This window comes from Phaseolus vulgaris, chromosome 11, assembly GCF_000499845.2.
Source record: "Phaseolus vulgaris cultivar G19833 chromosome 11, P. vulgaris v2.0, whole genome shotgun sequence".
Lineage (NCBI taxonomy): Eukaryota > Viridiplantae > Streptophyta > Magnoliopsida > Fabales > Fabaceae > Phaseolus > Phaseolus vulgaris.
This window is the reverse complement of record NC_023749.2, coordinates 41090494-41111795: the sequence shown is the minus strand read 5'-3', so window position 1 is coordinate 41111795 and position 21302 is coordinate 41090494. Positions and strand designations below refer to the sequence as shown.

The following is a 21302-nucleotide window of genomic DNA, read 5'->3' as shown; positions in this document are numbered from 1 at the left end:
CTATGCCTTTTTCCAGAATATCATCACTGCTCAACTTGGTTAATAAGCCAGAAATCCAGTAATCATCGTATTGACCAACCAAATTTGACCCATCATACTAAGATATTTACCTTTCCAAGATGTTAGCTTCAATTTAACTTTATCAGCCAAAGGTTGAAAAAATCGACTCTTTGGAACACTAACAAAGATATACATTCCTAAATAATTGAAAGGTAAACAATCATAATTACAAAAAAGAATACGTTGACTTTTGGTGACAAATCTTGTGAAATTATCCATATTAAATAAACTGCTTTTAGAGTTATGAATTTATTTAAATATATATATATATATATAATTGTTTAAAAGGTTAAATGGTTTAGTGGATTTTGACCAAATAGGTCCACTTCTTATTAGCTTTTTTCTTTTATCTAGTATTATATATAATATGCATATAATATAACATAATAAATTAATTATTTAAAAATTTACTTTTATGAAGTTCATAAAATGGATGAGTTTTATTTTTAAATAATATTGTAATTTTGATATTTGTATGTAAGTCATCATCTGAAAGAATATTTTCTGTTTTATTCAATCTGTCTTTCATCTATAGCAATGATACATATATATAACCATAGCATTAGAACCGTACAGAACCGACCCGATTCTTTTTCTAACATAACATCTGTAATTAAGACTAATTATAGACCCATTAATAGTGATTATATTCCTATAATTAAGTCTAATTATAGACTCATTAATAGTGATTATATTCCTGTAATTAAGTCTAATTAAGTCTAATAATGATTTTGTCCGGTAATATCCCCCTCAAGTTGGAGCATGTAAGTCTTGAATGCCCAACTTGACCAAGATGGCTCCAAACTTTTTAGCACCGAGAGCTTTGGTGAAAAGGTTAGCTAGTTGTGTATGTGTGGGCACATAGGATGGAAGAAGGCGCTTGTGAATGATTTCATCTCGAACAAGGTGGCAGTCAACTTCAATGTGTTTGGTGCGTTCGTGGAAGACCGGGTTTTTAGCAATGTGAAGTGCTGCTTGACTATCACAATAAAGACGAATTGGGTCAGGATGAGGAACATGTAGAGAAGCGAGAATGTCTTTAATCCACTTTAATTCTCGGGTGGTCTTAGCCATTGATCGATATTCAGCCTCAGCAGAGGAGGCAGAAATCGTTTGTTGTTTCTGGGTTTTCCAAGAGATTGGGGAAGTGCCGAGTTGAATAAACCATCCGGTGAGAGATTTCCGTGTCAGTGGACAACTTGCCCAATCAGAATCACACCACCCAAAGAGTTGTAAGTTGTTCTCTCGAGGTAGGAGTATTCCTTGTCCAGGATGCCCCTTTAAATATCGAACAACACGAAGAGCAGCTTGCCAATGCTCGGAGCGTGGATTTTGCATAAATTGAGATATAGCTTGGACACTGTAGGCAAGGTCAGGTCGAGTGAAACACAGATAAATTAACCTTCCAACAAGTCTACGATAAGTAGCCGGGTCAGAAAGAAAAGAACCAGTAGCGAGCTCAATTTGTGATTTTCTTCACATGGTGTAGTGGCGGGCTTCACACCCAACAATCCGACTTCAGTAATGATATCTAAGGCATATTTCCTCTGACAAAGGAAGATTCCGTTGGGGGAGCGAGCAACTTCAACCCCCAGGAAGTACTTGAGGCGGCCTAAATCTTTCATATGAAAGCATTGATTTAAGTAGCCTTTAAAACATTGGATGGCAGTACCATTATTCCCTGCAATCACAAGATCATCAACGTAGACTAGCACAACCAACTGTATGTCATTATTATTGAGAGTAAACAGGGAATGATCCTTCGGGGATTGTTGGAAGCCGTAACGAGTGAGAGAAGAAGATAGTTTAGCAAACCAACACCTGGGGGCCTGTCGGAGGCCATATAGAGACTTTTGAAGCTTGCACACTACCCCTGGTTGAGATTCTTGGAAGCCAGGAGGGAGTTTCATATAAACCTCATCATCAAGATCACCATGGAGAAACGCATTGTGAACGTCCATCTGATGAAGCTCCCAATCTTTTGCGGCTGCTACTACTAGAGTTGTGCGAATGGTTACCGTCTTTACGACAGGAGAAAACGTCTCGTTGTAATCCAAACCCTCCACTTGATGATTGCCAAGAATTACCAATCGAGCCTTGAATCTTTCAATTGTTCCATCCGAGTTGTATTTGATTTTGTAGATCCATTTACACCCAAGTGCCTTCTTTCCAGGAGGGAGAGCGGTGAGTTTCCAGGTGTCATTGAGTTCGAGAGCATGAATCTCCTGTGCCATAGCATCACGCCACCGGGGTTCTCGGACCGCTTGAGAAAAGAACAGGGGTTCCTGCTCGGTGTGTAAAGAGGCAAGAAAAATTTGATGATGTTTAGAAAAGGAATCACAATTCACAAAATCATGTATAGGATACGAAACACCTGAGGATTCTGTTGAAGGAGGTGGCGGAACAGAGGGGCTTGACGGTATCGTGGTGGCTGCGACAAAATCGCGTAACCGTACGGAAGGCAGCTTTGCGCGATGCCCTCGCCCAAGGGGAACCGCGACCGTCAGCGGTGGTGAAGAAACCAACGGCCCCGTCTCCGTCGGACGCAGCGGTGGATCCGCGGGTAGCGTCGAGGCTTCTATACACGGATCGGAGTCGTTGATAGTGTGGTCGAAGTCATCTGTGAGGGTAGCATCCTCCTTGGCTGGGATGGGAGATGCAATGGGTTGGTTGACGATGCATTCATCTAGGTTTGAGGAGGCAACTTCATGAAGAAATTGTGGGTCCGTTCCAGTTTCTAAAGAGTTGGCAATAATTGGGTTTTGCAATGGTGGTGCAGTGTCCATCTTTTTGGCTTCAAAATATGGAAATTTATTTTCGAAAAAATGTACATCACGAGAGACAAAGAAAGTTTATGTTTCCAAATCAAATAATTTCCATCCTTTTTGGCCATATGGATACCCGACAAACACACATTTTCGGCTACGACTATCAAATTTATCCCGCTGTCTATTTTGATTATGAGCATAACATAATGAACCAAATACTCGTAAGTGCGCGTAACTGGGTACACATCCATGGATCACTTCATAAGGGGTTTTTCCTTTTAGAATGGAGGATGGTGTGAGATTGATTAAGTAGCCTGCAGTCAAAACGCATTCCCCCCAAAATTTAATGGGAAGATTGCCTTGAAACCGTAATGACCGAGCAACATTCAGAATATGCCGATGCTTGCGTTCGACGCGTCCATTTTGTTGCGGGGTCCCGACACAGGAAGTTTGGTGAAGGATACCTTGTTGAATGAAATATTGTTTTAGACACATGAATTCGGTTCCATTGTCAGAGCGAACCATTTTAACACATTTGTTGTATTGCCTCTCAACGAGTGTGAAAATTTTTTTCAAAGTCACTGATACCTCTGTTTTTTCTTTTAATAAATAGATCCAAACTGCCCGTGAACAATCATCCACAATTGTCAAAAAATATGAAGCACCACAGGATGAAGGAGTTTTATAAGGACCCCATAAGTCACAATGAATTAAATCAAAAATATTCAAAGCTTGATGCGCACTTAAGAAAAACTTATCTCTCGTTTGTTTCGATTTTTCACAAACTTTATTCAACTCATCACGAGTACATTTCCCACTTATATCAGGAAGCATTTGCACAATCTTAAATGACGGATGTCCTAATCTTTGGTGCCAAAGTGCTAGTTGATTTTCCATCTTGACATGACATGCTTGAGTCTTCCGTACCCCACGATACCAATAAAGCCCATCTTTCCGTTCACCTGCTCTAATCAGCGTCTTCGAAGTGCGGTCCTGTATAATACACAATTTATCAGTGAATGTTACAACACAATTTTCTTCATCCGTCAATTGAGGTACTGAAAGTAAATTGCATTTTAATTTGGGAACATAAAGGACATTTTTCAATTCAAGTCCTTCTTCAAGAGTCACTGTTCCCTGATCATATCAACCAGTACCTTCCATTGTTCATTGGTCAGACCTGCCATCTCAAGTTTCTTGTCGTCATTGTTGGCTTGACTGTTGCTTCCACTAGCGTGTGCCACATTTGCTCGTGTCGGGTTACCTTTGTTTCGCATCCCTTGGTGTCCTCTGCCGTTCCATTTGCCTTCACTTTTTGGTCTGTCACCCCACCATTCGGGATATCCGATCAATTGGAAGCATCCCTTCATGTCGTGACCATTTTTACCGCAATGACTGCACGTCATTAATTTTTCTACCATATCTCCACGCCCTTTTTCTTTGTAGTTGGCCTGCATCGCGAGACCCACGACCAACCCCCTTTCTTCCGTTGATTTGGCCATCATTCTCACTCTTTCTTCTTGTACCAACATAGCATATACGCGGTTCAGAGACGGCAATGAGTCTGAGGCCAGAATGTTTGATCTTATTGTCCCGTAGCTTGCGTCATCCAACCCCATAAGGAGTTGATGAACCTTCTCCTCCTCCCTTCGTTTTTCCAACTGAGCACCAATCCCACACTTGCATCCACCACACGTACAAGATGGAATTTTGTCACTGTTAGCAAGCTCATCCCAAAGGACCTTCAATTTTCCAAAGTAAGTTGCCACCACCATTCCCTCCTGCTTGCATCTTGACAAGTCCGACCTTAGTTGTTGAATTCTAGGTCCATTCACGACCGAGAATCTTTCTTTAATGTCTTCCCACAAGTTATGTGCAGTCTCAGCATATGCTACTGTGGATCGTAAGCTTGGTTCAATGGTGTTTAGAATCCAAGAGACAATCATGGACTGCACGGTCCACCAATCTTCAAGGTCGGGTGCCTCATCCTCTGGTTGGATATGTGTTCCATCAATGAAGCCCCATTTTCTCTGGGCATGAAGCGAGATCTTTACTGCTCTTGCCCATTCGTCGTAATTTTCTCCGCGCAATTGGACTTGCGTGATTATGTTTCCGGGATTGTCATTCGCGTTGAGATCATATGGCGAGTAGGTCTTCTTAGCACCTCCTCCTTCGTGCTCTGCTTTGTTGGCATTATTCTTTTCTGGTGCATCTGCCATGGTTGTGCACCGTTGCCTTTGCTTTGTCGGGTATCAGAGTTTTGTGCTCTGATACCATGAAAGAATATTTTATGTTTTATTCAATCTATCTTTCATCTATAGCAATGATACATATATATATAACTATAGCATTAGAACCGTACCGATTCTTTTTCTAACATAACATTTGTAATTAAGACTAATTATAGACCCATTAATAGTGATTATATTCCTATAATTAAGTCTAATTATAGACTCATTAATAGTGATTATATTCCTGTAATTAAGTCTAATTAAGTCTAATAATGATTTTGTCCGGTAATATCATCCTTATTATTTTAGACATAAATATATTACTTGTATACATTATAATTCTTTTAATATAATAGTATTAAAACTAAGAAAATATTATTTATATTTGTTTAAATAGGTTGACATGCTAGGTTTAAAAGACTATTCAAGCTTACCTATTGATTGTAAAGATTCATTCTAGATTTCGTATAGAACACATTTTTATGTACACACACATGTTCAACGGGTAACCTAATATGTTGATCCCTAATAATGTAGAAAAAACTATTGTCACCGACAAAACTAACTAATTAAGAAAAGGACTTATTATATATTTGTATTTTATTAATTATATATTTGTATTTTTAATTTATACGTATATTTTTTCATCTACATAACATCTCCTTCAATATTATTATTTTAATAATTTTTTACATTTTTTAATTACAAATTTAATTTATATTATATATATATATATATATTATTTTTAAGAATAACCAGGAGTTGCGTGTTTTTCTTTTTAATTATAGGTAAACGACTGGTCCAAGCCTACCGTAGTAAGACAAGATGGTTTCATCACAACCGCTCACCAACAGCAGAGGAGTACATGGAAGTTGCAACTATGTCACGTGGTTATTTTTTTGTTTACAACTGTATCTTTCTTGGGCATTGAAGATACTGCCGAGGAGTTCAACCAGTGACCCAAAAATTATTGTAGCTGCTTCAACTATTTGCAGGCTCATGGATGACATTGTCGGAAGTGAGGTATATATATATTAGACACCCTTTTCCATTCTTTTCAACGCATTATGTGGATTAATGTAGTAATCATAGTATGTTTAAATTAAGTATAAGATTGTTTTAGATTTGGTTATTTGTGTGATATTTATGTAGTTTGAACATGAAAGAGGACACGTTGTCTCAAGCCTTGATTGCTATATGAAACAATATAATAGGTAAAGGAAAAAATGCCATTAAAAAACTCCTTAAGTTACTCCTTAAGTCAGTGGAGAGTGATTTATAGGAATTATGCAATATTTCAGGATAAGATTGAGATTTTTAGGACTATTTCAGTAATTAAAGATTTAACTTGTCTAGTGAGAAATTCGTCTAAAGCTTCAATGAAAAATGATATGTTGGATTTTAATGTGATTAAGTTTTTTGATATTACTACTCATAGTGGTAAAGTTCTTCGCCATCTTCATGTTAGATGGGAGTTTCCTTTGCTAGGTTGGGTTAAAATTAACACTAATGGGACTACTATGGGATATCCTGGTCTTACTACTTGTAGAAGTATTTTTTGTGGGAGTATGGGAGAGTTTATTGGTGTTTTTTCTGCGTTTCTTGAAGTTCAAATTGTTATGGTTGCTGGGTTTTATGGAGTTATACATGCTATGGAGGAAGCTCAAAAGATGGGGCTTATTACTGTCTGGTTTGAATGTGATTCTGCCTTGTTTTGTGTTGCGGTTACTACTAGGACTAATGTTTCGTAGATGCTTCGTTATCAATGGAATACTTATCTAAATTACTGTGGAAAAATCAGGTTTAGGGTTTCTCATATTTTTCATGAAGGAAATGCATGTGCTGATAAGTTGACTAATTTAGGATTTATTCAAAGATAATCATTTCATTTGTATAATATGCTTTCACCTAGTCTATTTTTAGAATTCTTTACGAATAAGTATAGTTTACCTATGTATCGTTTTTGTTAACATATGGGTTTTGGTCTAATCCCCCCATATTTTTGTATTTTTGTATTTTTTCTTTTTTTAATAATATTTTTTTCATGTGATGTCATATGATTGTTGTTGTATGAGGTATCAGCCTAGCTGAGATATCAAGTTGAATAGTGATAACCTGAAAACTTTTATAAAAAAATAAAAAGTTAGTAGAGAGTGGTTGGAAGGACCTTAATGAAAAATGCCTTAATCCTACTCAAGTACCAATGAAGTTTCTCATGCGTGTTGAACCTTGCACGAATGATGGACGTACCTTACAAAGAACAAGATTATACACATTCAGGAGGAATATTGAAGGATTATATCAATGCTTTACTAGTTAATAAGGTGCCCATACAAATAAGCTAAACGCTTTTTTTTTTATATATGTATTGTAATCTATTTCTTCAATTTCTATAAAATATTACCTGATGTTTTATCTTTAGCTTAATAGTTATGTTTTTAAAAAGTATCAGTTAAAAATAAATAATCTGAATGTTTTGTTTTGGTGAGTAAAATACATCCTATCATTACAATTTGTTTTGATTGATACATAAAGAAAATAATTAATCAAAATTATTTCAGAAAAAACACAAAAGGAGAAAAATTGTCTCCAATGTGAAAAATGCTTAATTACTTTTTTCTCTCACCATTAAGAGTCAAAAGCCAATTGTTTTAGTAATTTTAGAAAAAGATAATTTTTTCTAATTTTTTTTAAAAAGTAAACAATTTGTTCTTGTGTTAAATTGACATGAACTAAGTAGTAATGATGTGACACAAAATAACATTATTATGCACGCATAAACTATATTCAGTTAGGTACACATTATTTGTTAAAAAAAAAAGTTAGGTACACATTATATATATGCTGACGTCGAAAATCTGTGTTTTTGGATGAAATTTTAAGGAGAACAAAATTAGGAAAATGAGATTAAGAGTTGTAAAGCTAAAAATGATTGCATCTATATTTTTACAGTATTTTATGAAGGGTCAGATTTTTGAAAGTTTGCTTCCTAATCCTCAACTTCCTTATCCTCAACCAGAGGTTTTATTTTCATAGCCATCAATTAGTTTGACTTATAAAGACATTGTTGTTTTGTGCTTCATCTTTTTAATTAACAAACTAGGTCTACCAAGAAATGGTTTTTGAATTAGGGGAGAGAGGGTTGAGAGTGGAAATATGAAAGAAATGGTCCGAAAAGTATTTGTACTAATTAGTAATTATTTTAAATTTTTAAAATAATTAAATTCTCATTAAAAATTTAGTATATATTGATAGGATGACTTTATCTCATAACCGTCTTCTTACCCAGACGATTTTGTTATAAGAAGACGACTTTACTAAATAGTCGTTCTCTTATAAAGAGAACATTTGACTATCATATAAATACTAAACAATTCACATTATATTTAATTAAATTATACAAGTTGATGAAAAGGTATTTATAGTTCTTCAAGTTGTTACTTCATATGGATTATTATATGAAATAAATATAATTAATATTTTAATATAATAGCTATTTAAAATTTTGTGAATTTTGGTAGGTGATAAGAATAGGAATTATGTATGATATTTGTAATGGAGTTGGTTACTTATCTTAAGTTGGTATGTACGTTATAAAGAAAAGTTAAATTTGAATTTTAAACCTGTATATAAGAACTGAGGTATCTTAAAATTCTTATTCAATTTATTTTACTTATTTTTAATAACAAGAATTCTATGTAAGCCAATTTATTAGTTTAAAAATGTGTTGTTTTCTCATAGTCAATGAAGAAGAAATTGTTTCTTTGAATTCTCATATCCATCTAGGATAGACAATGAGTTATGACTTGTATGTAAACTTCACAACCACGAGTATTAGAGAACAATTTAAGTATTTTTTTAATAGTTATTATTAAAAGTTGTTAAATAAAAATCAAATTTAAAAATAAAAAATAGTAGATATTATATTAGTTAAATTAGATATTATTAATTAAAATATTATTGATATTTAAAGTAGTTTATAAATTTATAAATTGGTATCTAATTAATTAATTGATATGTAATTATTTACAAATTTTAAAATTTAATAAAATAAAATAATTTCTTATAGTAAGTTATTCAACAAAATAAAATGATATATGTTCCTGCCGGTTGACTTGCTCCTCGAAACCTATATCGGTACTTCCTTATTCTCATGCCTCTTACTTTATCCCATTTTTTCCTGCATACTTGTCTTGTTTACTTACTCCCGCATTGACTTGTTGCTTCTACACAGATATGGGTTTTGATCCTGCCGGTTCATCTAGCGCAAGAGCGTTGCCTCATCACGAACCTCCTCACCAGCTTGACACCACGTGACCTTCAAGTCCACACCACAGAAAGTCTCTCTGAGAACCTGAAAAACACAAGGTGGGGCCTCTGCGGCCGGTGGCACTCCGACGCTCAAGTCAGTAACAAGAACACCCAAAAACTGAGAGAAAATATGCTCTGTAGAACTGTACTAAAAGTGCACACAACCCTAGCAATGAGCCGTAATGAAAAACGTACCTCTGCAAATTCTGTTAAGTTTACCTTTATAGCTAGGTTTTTTCTCTCTCTAGGCAGTTTCGCTTGGGACGCGTGGCTCGCATCCAACCCTGCACGTGTCGCCATCTGGGCCAGGGTAGCAGGTAGCACCCAACCCTACACGTGTCATCATATGAGCTAAGGTAATTCAAGCGTCATTTCTATACTGTATCCAACCCTACACGTGTCATCATCTGGGCTGGAATAAAAGGTAGCATCCAACCCTACATGTGTCGTCATCTGGGTTGCGGTAACTTGAGCGTCAGCCGCGCGGCCAAGTCCCCTATTCGAGGAGTAATCTAGCACGTAATACGCTGTGAAACACCTCATGACAAGGCGAATATCGGATGTAACAAAGTGTATCATCTCTGTGATATCGCTCGTCGTAAGTGTCACCCTCCTTATTGCTACGTCATGCATGTTCTAGCTGGGGGAACCTTGCCACCAACGAATGTCCACTCTGGGAGTCCCGTCGCTAATGGGCAAGGTGTTCCCCCCAGCTTACTCGACCTTCATGCCCCATGTTGGCGCAACAATCATCTTACTGAACTTACTCGCTTGAAACTACTCTTCTGTGCCTCCAACAGCTTTAACTAGGTTTGCTGGGAGATCCGGCGATGTGCCCCTTGTGGCGATGTCAGACCACCCGATCTTCCATTGTCTAATACGTCGATGTCATACAAACCCGGCGACAGCCGACTATGTACATTGTTGAAAGCCACTTCTGCGAGTCGGCGACTATGCTCACTTCTAAACCATCCCTCTTTCTCTTGTCCACGTGTCCTGCTGAGTACGCCCCACGCCGTCACTTGCTGGACACATCATCACGCGTCATCACACCCGGTGACCTGGTCGGTACAGGTTTCAACAAAGACAAGAAGAAGAAGTTGGCCGACCTCCTGGCCAAGCGAAGGGCGGCTGCTACTGGGGCGAACCTTTCAACGCCCCTAACCCCTTCATCTTCGGCTGCACTTGCTTCCCAACCCATCAATTTGGCCCCTGCCGCTGTTGAGCTAAGAGCGGCAGTGGCGATCGAGTCTGATGACGAAGATACGTGCCCCGGTCTTGTTTTCAAACGACCAAGGGTGGGCATGACCATGGCGCCTTCTGCCTCCGCCTTTGCCGGAACCCTGACCTTCATGCATCATCCCCCTAGCGCATCCTCCCCGCTTCAAGTTGTTTCTCTCGAGGGTGGGGGAGAGAGTGCCCCCGGAGGCCAAGAGACGCCCTCCTCCTCGCCACTTCCCTTGCTGCTCCAAAAAGTATTCAGTCGTTTCCAAAGCCAAGAGTGGAAGGCTTAAGCGGTAATCTCCTTCAGGAGCGAGTGGTCTATATTCTTGGGGACCTCCTGTTTGCCTCCAACCTTGCGCTTAATAGGAGCCAAGAGACCGAGGACCATAAGGTTAGGGTGGGAAAGCTCGAGGAGGACCTGACCACCAGGACCAAAATCTTTACCAATCCCGAAACTGCCATGTACTTGGAGCTGGCAAGCCTTCGCCAATCTGAGAAGGATGCCAAAAAGGCCCACCATGACAAGAACTAGAAGCGAGAATCTTGCCTCTTCGTACCTGTGCGGTCGAGCTTGAAGATCTAGTGGCCGAACTGAAGGGAAAAGTGGTCAATCTGGAAGAGAGGGCCACACAACACGAAATCCTTCTAGGACAGGTTGAGGGCGAGTTAGCTGAGAAAACTGAGTCCTTGGCTGGGACGATTGAATCCTTTAGAAAGGCAGAGGAGGAGCTCACTAACGATGCCGCTGAGGTTTACGGTGAGGGGTTTCAAGACGTCATCACTCAGTTTGCCTGTGCGCATCTTGAGGTGGATCTTACCCTCTTTGGTGAGTCCAAATGCGTTGTGGATGGCCAGATCGTGCCACGAGAATGACTCCCCTTTGTAATTCTGTTTTTGTTGACAATCAAGTTTTCTTGTATGTATACTTTATAAGTATTTATTCCTTTTAACTGTTGCCTCCAGTCGCTTCGCTCTCCATACAAAACCTCTGATTTAGGTTCGCCCTTTAGGTAGCACGTTCGCTTCGTATGCTTGTCCGACCTTGAAGTTAATACGCAAGAGGGGACGTATGTCTCCCCTCCCTTGATGTTTTTACCCCTAGTGAATGACACTTTCTTGATTTCACCCTTGCTGTATAAAGTCAGGGGATAGCTGATCTCGCCCTTTCTACAAAAGTCAAGGGACGAGACTTTCGTACTCGAACCATACTTCCTTTTGCCTTAGTGTGCTTACGCGAGAGGGGTTTATTAGGGAGGCCAAACTACCTCTGTTCTCCGCGTATCACTTCAAGGAAGGAGGTTCCTTTAGTTTTAGCGAACCATAGTATTCTTCGCCTAGGTGAACATACACGAGAGGGGCTTATTGGGAAGACCAAACTACCTCTGCTTCTCTGTGTATCACTTCAAGGGAAGAGGTTCCTTTATTTCAGCGAACCATACTATTCTCAGGCTTGGTGAACTTACGCAAGAGGGAAGTCCACTCGGGGGACCATACTACTTCCGCTCTTGACTTATCACTACAAAGGAGAGGTTCGTTTATTTCAACGAACCATACTATTCTCGAGCTTGGTGAACTTACGCAAGAGGGAGGTCCACTCGGGGGACCATACTACCTCCGCTCTTGACTTATCACTACAAGGGAGAGGTTCGTTTATTTCAGCGAACCATACTATTCTCGGGCTTGGTGAACTTACGCAAGAGGGAGGTCCACTCGGGGGACCATATTACTTCCGCTCTTAACTTATCACTACAAGGGAGAGGTTCGTTTAATTGCAATGCACATTTAATTGAATAAATTTTATTCGGGTGACCTCGTTAAAACACCCTCTCAAGGAAAAAAGAGTGTCCCCTTAAACATGTACAAATGCAAGATTTAACTAAAATAAAACTTCAGGTTGGTCACGTTCCAAGTGCGAGGAATCTCGCCGCCTTCTAATGTCTCGAGCATGTATGCTCCATTCCCAAGGGCCTCCATTTTTCTGAAAGCACCGGTCCACTTGGGAGATAGCTTGTTTTCTAACTGGTACAGGTGCGCCTTCCCCATCACCAGGTTGGCGACCTGGAACTGTCGAGGTCTCAGCTTGGAGCTGTACTTGTACTCCACCCTCCTTTTCAAGGCTTCAACTTTAATCCTTGCTTCCTCCCTCACTTCATCCAGTAGGTCCAAGTTCACATTTCTTTCCTCGTTCGACTCCTCGAGCACGAAGTTCTGGAAACGTGGTGAGTTTTCCTAGATTTCTACTGGGATCATAGCGTCTGAACCGTACACCAAGTTGAATGGCGTTTCCTTAGTTGTGGACTGACGGGTAGTGTGGTAGGCCCACACGATTCTAGGAACTTCTTTTGCCTAGGTCCCTTCGGCTTTGTCCAGCCTTCTTTTTAGACCTCTGAGCAGAACTCGGTTGGCAGACTCGACCTGTCCGTTCGTCTGGGGGTGTTCTACTAATGCAAGTACTTGCTTTATCCCCAACTCCGTACATAGCTTGCCCACTTGCTGGCTTGCAAACTGGGTACCATTATCGGATACCAACCTCTTTGGGATTCTGAAGCGGCACACTATGTTTTTCCACACGAAGTGCTGGATTTTATGGGCCGTGATTTGTGCCACTGGTTCGGCCTCGATCCACTTCGTGAAATATTTTATGACAACCACGAGGTACTTCATCTGCCGTACCGCCAAAGGGAAAGGCCTCAGAATATCGATTCCCCAGGTATGAAATGGCCATGGGTTGTATATCGATCTCAACTCCTCTGGGGCGCTTTGTTCCAATCAGCGTGTTGTTGGCACTACTTGCACCGTTGGGCGTATCTCGTGCAATCCTCCCTCATGGTTGGCCAGTAATATCCTGCATGAATGGCCTTTGACGAGAGAGATCGGCCATCGATGTGGCTACCGCATATCCCTTCGTGTAGTTATGCCATGATGCGTGTGCATTGCTCACCGTCCACGCATACCAGTATAAGATGGGTGAATCCGTGCTTGAATAATTTCCCATCAGGGTGTACTTGCTCGAATTTTTCTTGATTTTCTGAGCTTCTGCGAGCTTTAATGGGAGTATCTCATCGGCTAAGTAGCGCTGGTAGGCCGTCATCCAGGTTTCTCCTAACTCAACTTGGCAAACTTGCGGCGCTTTTTCCCCAACAACTGGGTACCTGCTTATTCTGGATGTTTTCACTGTCTCTTGCATCAACGATCGATGACTCCTTCTCGTCCCTTCCAATGTGCTAATCTGTTGGATTTCTGTCGTATTGCCTGTGGTGGTTTGGGGTGTCTTCCGGGTCTCCTGAATCATCGTCCTCTGTTTGCCCCCCTTGCCCGAACTGGCGAGTTTCGCAAGCAAGTCAGCTCGGGCATTTTGTTCTCTGGGTACATGGACTAACTCAAACACTTTGAACGACTCCTTCAGGACCTGGACGTATTCTAGGTATGCGGCCATATGAGGGTCTTTAGCTTGGTATTCTCCCATGACCTGGCCTGTAACTAATAAGGAATCGCTCTTTGCTAGCAGCCCCTTTGCTCCCATCTCCTTAGTCAACAGCATTCGGTCCCTCCGTAGGGCCTGCTCAATCAGCAACCCATTCGGTCCCTCCAAGATAACACCTGCTCCACTACCTTGTTGGTTTGACGAACCATCTAAATAGAGTACCCACCTGAAATCTTCCCCTTCCTGGTGTGCGGCTAGCGAGGAGAGTTCCACTACGAAGTCGGCATAGATCTGGCCCTTGATGGGGCCTCTAGGTTCGTAGTGTATGTCGAATTCAGACAGTTCCCGCCACATCCGGTTTTTGCAAAACCTTGCGAATTGGAAGGTCCGTCATCACTATCAAGGTGAAGCTCTAGAAGTAGTGGCGGAGTCTTCTTGCTGAGAATACCACCGCTAAGGCTGCTTTTTCTAAGGCCTGGTATCTCACCTCCGGCCCCTGCAATACCTTGTTGACGAAATAGATTGGCCTTTGTACCTGGTCTTGCTCCTGCAATATGACCGAACTGATCGCCCTTTCCGTAACTGCGAAGTATAAACAGAGTGGGATACCTAACTCTGGCTTGCACAACACCGGAGGCTGGCTAGGTACTCCTTCAATTTGAAGAACGCTTCTTCACCCTCACGGGTCTAGACGAACCTGCTGTTCCTTTTTAGACACTGGAAATAAGGGTGTCCCTTGTCTCCTCCTGTCGATACTAATCTGGACAGAGCGGTCATGCGCCACGTCAACTACTATACTTCTTTCACTGAGATTGGGCTTCTCATAACTATTATGGCAGCGCACTTCCTGGGATTTGCCTCGATTCCTCGTTCAGTGAGTAGGAAACCCAAGAACTTTCCTGCCTCCACTCCGAACATGCACTTCTCCGGGTTCAACTTTAGCCTGTACTTTGATATCGTAGTGAATAGCTCTTCCAGATCAGCTATGTGTTGCTCCCTCCGCTGGGAGGTGACCACCATGCCATCTACGTACGCTTGGACATTTCGCCCTAACATAGGCGCTAGTACTATGTCCATTAGTTGTTGGTAGGTGGCCCCTACATTTTTTAGCCCAAAGGGCATGGCCTTATAGCAATAACAAGACAACTCTGTCATGAACGCGGTCTTACACTCATCCCTGGGGTGCATCATGATCTGGTTGTAGCCAGAGAAGGCATCCGGAAAGATGAGTAACCTGCACCTAGAGGCACTGTCCACCAAGGCATCGATATTGAGCAACGGTTAAGAATCCTTTGGGCAGGCCTTGTTGAGATCCGTGAAATCGACACACATCCTTCATTTCCCATTGGCTTTCTTTACTAGTACCACATTGGCTAGTCATTCGGGGTACTGGATTTGCCTGATGTGGCCAGCCTTTAGCAGCTTCTTCGTTTCTTCCCGTATGACCTAGCGCTTTTCTCCGTTGAACTTTCTCCTTCTCTGGTGGACAGGTCAGACCTTAGGGTCCATAATGAGGCGATGACACAGGAAATCAGGGTCGATACTGAGCATGTCTGATGGAGATCAAGCTCAAGTGGACATGGAGGCCAATCAACAAGATCAAGACGAGGTGGAGGCACAAATAGAAGACGCCCATGGAGGTCAAAGTCCACCTTAAAGGATTACAAGAAGCATGTTCAAAGCTTTGGGAGCTAGAGGACATTTATTTTCTCTTTTTGTAATTTCTTTAGTTGAAGGTGCTTAGAGGGAAACATTAGAAACCTCTTTTGTTTTAGCATCTTGTAGGCTTTAGTTAGGAGCTTTGGGGGGGTGTATTAGTAGATAGGTGTAGAAGTAGAATAGGAGGTGCCAAAGTGAAGGAAAGGGTCACACCTTCCTCATGCATAGAATAGGCGCCAGTTCTAGAATGATTTGGGAGGGAATTTTGAATTGTTTTAGCTTGCATTTTCAGCACCTTAGGCTATAAATAGAGGTGCTCTCTTTGTAAAATTCAGATTGGAATTAATCTAAGAAAACTCTACTCAAATTTTGAGTGAACTTTGGAGAGCTTTTGGAGCCTTCTTCTCTAGTCTTATCTTGATGGATCATTGGAGTCCTCAAGTGGCGGCATCACTCTCATCTAGGAGCATTCCACACTTCTAGTGGCGAGATCATCCAACATTCTTCCATCTTCATGAGCACTCTCTTCTCCTTCCTTTCTTCTTTTTCAATTGTTCATGTTGTCTTGTGTTCTTGAGTTGTTTTGGTTCGGTTTTTTTTCTATTTTCCAGCACCTATGTTCTGTTCTAGCTTTTAATTTCTATTTTTTGTTTGGTTCATATGTTTACTTGTTCAATTCTGTTCGGTCATTTCAGTTTTTACTCTCTTTGTTGATTCAATTTGACAATATTTGGTTCATCCAAATGAGTTTGGGATTTGGTACTAGCTTTTGGTGAGTTCTTGTCTTAGAACAATGATCCAACTCTAAGAAAAGTGCCTCTATAATGTCCAGCTCAAGGTGATTCCTAAGAATGTCAAGAATCATTCTCTATATGGCTAGTGGAACCACATCAATGTCGGTGGCGGTCCATGCGAATGCGTTGAGGTGCGCGCTATAACCCCAACGACTTGATCCTGTGACTCCTTACTCAAAGACTGCCCAAGTTTGAACATCTTTCCTCTGATCTCCTTCTCCACCACACCTCCAGCGGGCTCGGGTCGGTTTTCTAGGACAATCTCTTCACGGGTCACTCTGTCTTCCCTCGGTGGTCTAGTTGAGACAGAAAACACCCCTCTCTTCGTCTTGAGGTTGTTTTCGTAGCACTTCTTAGCCTCCCTTTGGTTAGACTTGATGGTGATCACTACCCCCTCGAGGGAAGGCAATTTCATCCTCATGTGCCTCGTGGAGGGAACTGCTCCCAACCTGTTTAAGGCCGGTCTCCCCAATAGTATGTTATAAGTCGAGGGAGCGTTAACGACGAGGTACCTGATGCTTGTAGTGCGTGAAGACGTGTCATCTGTGAATGTTGTCCTCAACTCGATGTGCCCGCGAACCTCTATCTCGTCCCCTGCAAAACCATACAAACATCCGGTGTAGGGCTTTAATTGGTCCGTGGACAGCTGCAACCGGTTGAAGGTTGTCAGGAACATAACATCTGTCGAACTTCCTTGGTCTACAAGGACACGACGCACCCTCCTCCCGGCTGTGACCAACGAGATTACCACCGGATCATTATCGTGAGATATGACATCCTGGAGGTCGGCTTTCGTGAAGGTGAGGTCGACGTCGGGGATCAGGTCCGTCTGTAGTACCTTCACCGTCATCACCTCTCGTGCGTACTTCTTTCGCTAGGAGGCAGTGCCCCCTCCTTCTGAGAATCCTCCCGAGACAGTGTTTACCTCTCCGTGGATAGGCACCTCGTGCCCCTGATCCACTCCCGCAACTACCAATGCCTGGTTGTCTTGTGCCTCTTGAAGATAGTCCTTCAAGAAACTGCTCTTCACCAGTTCATCTAGTTGATGCGCCAAGACCAAACAATTTCGTATGTAGTGGCCATTTTTCTGGTGAAACTCACACCAAGCGTTCTTATTGGGCCCCATCTTCCTATCTGTCTTCGTCGGTACCTTCAATTTCGATGCTATGTTCGGGATGGCGATCAAATCCTTGAGTTCCACACGAAAGTTATGCTTCGGGGGTGGGTCTTTTCCCGCCCCATTTTTCTCCGTGGTTGCCTCATGCACCCTCATTGGTGGAGGTCGTGCTGCCGCTCGAGGTCAGGCAGGGCCAACAAGACCTTGTTTCTGCGTTACTCGATCATCTGCGGCGATGTGTGCTAACGCACGACGTCTAATCTCTATGAACATCTTCGGGTAGAACCTTAGTAGTGACTCACTGAAAGGTCCCGGCAGCATTCCCTTGACAAAGGCATGTACTATCATGACTTCATTAGTAGGCTTCAATCTCACCACTTCAACACCGAACTTGTTCAGGTAGTCCTTCCTGGACTCCCCCTGGTACTGTTTGACATCGAAAAAATCATAAGAAAGCCGAGTGGGGGCCTTGTTCACAAGGTACTACTCCCTGAATAGTGTAGCAAACTGGTCGAAGTTGGTGATGTGTCAGTTGGGAAGGCTAACGAACCACTCCAACGCCGCGCCCGATAGTGTGCTCATCAGCATTTTGTAGTACACGGCGTCAGATCCTCTAGTGAGCATCATCTGGGTGTGGAACAGTGCGAGATGGGCCTCTTGGTCCTCTACTCCTGTGAAGGAGACCTTCAGGCCAAGAGACGTCGTTGGTAACGCCATATTCATGATTGCTCGTGCGAACGGCATGGGACGTGCCCTAGGTGGTGCCAACGGGGCACGTTCGTCTGTCGCACGTTCCCCTACCTGTTGCAAATCCCTACGTAGTTCTTCATCGGCTCTGCGCAATTTTGCGTTGTCCGCTCGGGAAGCCGCTACTTCTGCTTGGAGGGCACGCATCGTATCCAAGATTTGATGCGTGGTAACGTTGTCCCCCTCAGAGGGTACCCTTCCTGCGGATCCAGCAGCTGCTTACCTTGTACTCCTCATATTGTTGGTAAAGACTCTTAATGTAACTGTGAGTGGGAACTTGTTTTAACGGGCCCCACAGTGGGTGCCAAATGTTCCTGCCGGTTGACTTGCTCCGCCGGTAACAACTGTTGTCGCCCTTCAATCTTGCTTGAGAAACGTGCCTTCTTGATCAAGAAACCTCTCACCTGCAAAAGACAAAGGGGTGCCCTAGCAGTCGTTTGCACTCCGACGCTCAAGTCAATATTAGGGCAAAGAAACACCAAGTCTGTATACTATTTTCAGTCTTAGAAACTGTGTACCTTCCTAGGATTTTGGGCACCCGTTATATAGGCTGAAACTAGGGTTTACCTTTGCGTCGTTACCCTTTACTAGGGTTCCTTGGAGAATGTCCTTGTGCTGCTATTCATAGAATCTTAGCATATCTGGCACATGAACTTCCCCTAACTGGAGTGCAACGAATGACAGAATGGCCGCTTGGGTACCAACTTGTGCTCTTATTTTCTAGCGCCATCTGCTTCATGGGTGCGCTAAGTCTTCACGTGTCATGCATGCAACTTCCCTGGGAAACCTAAACCTAATGGGTTTTAACACCTCCTAGGATTATCCTCACGTGTTGCGCCTTCATGGGTCATACACACCATGTGCACGGATCCCTCGTGACTTAGTCTTCCCACATATCTCTTGTCTTTAACTGCTATCTTAGCAAAACTCTAGGGCCCACCTTACGTGGCCCTCCACAACGTCCTGACGACCGACGTCCGATCTTCTCCCTCTACTAGTGAGGTCCGATATCGATCTTCAAAATCGGGTTTAGAATACCAGTGTCCAAAGACTAACCAATCCCCTTGGTGGGTGTGTCTGGGGTCCACCTCGTGGCCCGCTTTCCATCACCAAGCATTGGTGCACGATGTCTGAGGTCAGTCTCTGGATCGATGACTGAGGACTGGTCGGGACAATATCCATAAACTTATATCTTATATGTGCATGACAATAAAAAATAAAATTTATTTCACTCGGTCTTTTTCTCTCACTTTTATTTTATAATTTCTTTTTAATAATAAAATATTATATTTATTTAATAAAATTAAAAATAAATAAAATTTAAAAATAATATAATAATATTATTGGTTGTCAAGTGAAAATGTAAAAATATTAGAGTACCATAGTATCATTCTTTTTTAAATTGTAGTGTGGACAAGTGACCCAAAATTAGGGGCCACAACTTCAATTATTTATGAGCTAGTGAATGATATTGTTATGAGTATAAGGGACATTCGACAAATAAAGGAGTCCAAGTCATTGATGTATATATTTGTCTGCATTTCAACACTATAAATCCATGCAAAAAAACATGTGTTTCCTGCCAAAATAGTGGAGACCGTCAAAAGGTGTGGTATTTATTACATTAAATTTATAGATATTTTGTAGATAAAATTCTTAATTTCTAATTTCTTTCTTTAATTATCAACAGTTTCGTATCAACCTTATTTTCAAATTGCTGATAAGAAAAAAAACATTATATTCAAATATGAATAGATTATAAATTATATCACGTTAATTTTTATTAAGTTTCATGACTTATGGTTCACTTGGTAGAATTAAAATAGACATAAATATGGAGTTAAAGTTAATGAAAAATGGGAAAATATATTTACGGTAAAATAGTGGAGATCAATAAAAGGTTTAGATATATTATAAAATTACATTAAATTTATAGATATTCATAAATAAAATTCTTAAATACTAATTTATTCGTTAATTATCATATCAACATCATTTTCATCATAACCTGAAATAATTTTTTAATATTTTTCATGACTAATGATTCCTAGAATTGAATAAAGATATAAAATATAAAATTAATTAAATAATAGAAAATAGTCGAAACTAATAAGAGGTGTTTTTTTTATCAGAAGGTGTAAATTAAAAGTTTTCTTCCTCAAAATAAATATACTTTTATTGTTAATGTCAGAGAAATATGGAACTGTGAAAACATCATAGTTGTTTAAATTTGTTATAGCTTGATTTTTAAAAGTTTGAACTTTTAAAAAGTGTTTAAGTACTTTATTTAAATTATGGAAGTTGAGATAAATATTTAAATTCGAAATTACTAATTTTACTAATTTCAAATTGTTATAAATATTTTATTGAATTTTTAAATTTATAAAAGGTTTATTAATATTTATTAGTTTAAATTAATAAGTAATTTCAAAATTTGTAATTTATTTAAAAACTTTAAATTCTTTTGAATTTTACACTTTAAAAAAGCATTAGAAATATATATATTTTTTAAATTATATAGCTAAATGAAAATTTAGTAATTTAATTATATAAAAACTGCTATAAATTCCCTTTTAAAATTTTATAAATATTTTTATTGAAAATATGAGCAATTAGAATTTAATAATTTAAGCAGTTGTTTTAAAATTCTCAAACTTCTTTAAAGGTTTTATAAAAGTTCTATTATTAAAACAGTAAAAATTATGAAAGTAAAAATTCTTTTCTTTAATGAAAAATGGTGAATTTGATTGAACTTTTGAAATTTTATTTTTATTTTATTTTTTAAATTATTAGAAAAAGGTTACTTAAGTTATTTTTGAGATTTTTTTTATTTTTAATTGACATGAGTTTCGTCTAATCATATATATATATAAATAATTGGTGGTCACAGTTGCATAATTTCTGTACCGCAATTCTGAACTTTTACTCACTACCTTTGCAAAATAACTTTGTTTCTTATAAATGTAA

At 40.3% G+C, this 21302-nt stretch overlaps 1 protein-coding gene across 1 annotated transcript; it reads right to left on the bottom strand.

Moving 5' to 3' along the window:
- Positions 1-1457: 1457 nt before the first annotated feature.
- On the bottom strand, positions 1458-5047 carry LOC137807648 (uncharacterized). The gene is made up of 5 exons (XM_068608387.1): positions 4769-5047; positions 3986-4507; positions 3638-3821; positions 2645-2854; positions 1458-1768 (listed from the first exon to the last, which is right to left on the bottom strand). The coding sequence occupies exons 1-5, from the start codon at positions 5045-5047 to the stop codon at positions 1458-1460; spliced, it is 1506 nt and encodes a 501-aa protein (XP_068464488.1).
- Between the last annotated feature and the right edge of the window lie 16255 nt (positions 5048-21302).

What these genes read in the sequence shown, in the direction of transcription:
- LOC137807648 (XM_068608387.1), bottom strand. Translation starts at nt 5,047, where the DNA reads ATGGCAGATGCACCAGAAAAGAATAATGCCAACAAAGCAGAGCACGAA. An exon ending in TGACCAATGAACAATGGAAG is followed by an intron (nt 3,822 to 3,985) that starts GTACTGGTTGAT and finishes TGTATTATACAG; the next exon opens with GACCGCACTTCGAAGACGCT. An exon ending in TATCAACGACTCCGATCCGT is followed by an intron (nt 1,769 to 2,644) that starts GTATAGAAGCCT and finishes TGGTTGTGCTAG; the next exon opens with TCTACGTTGATGATCTTGTG.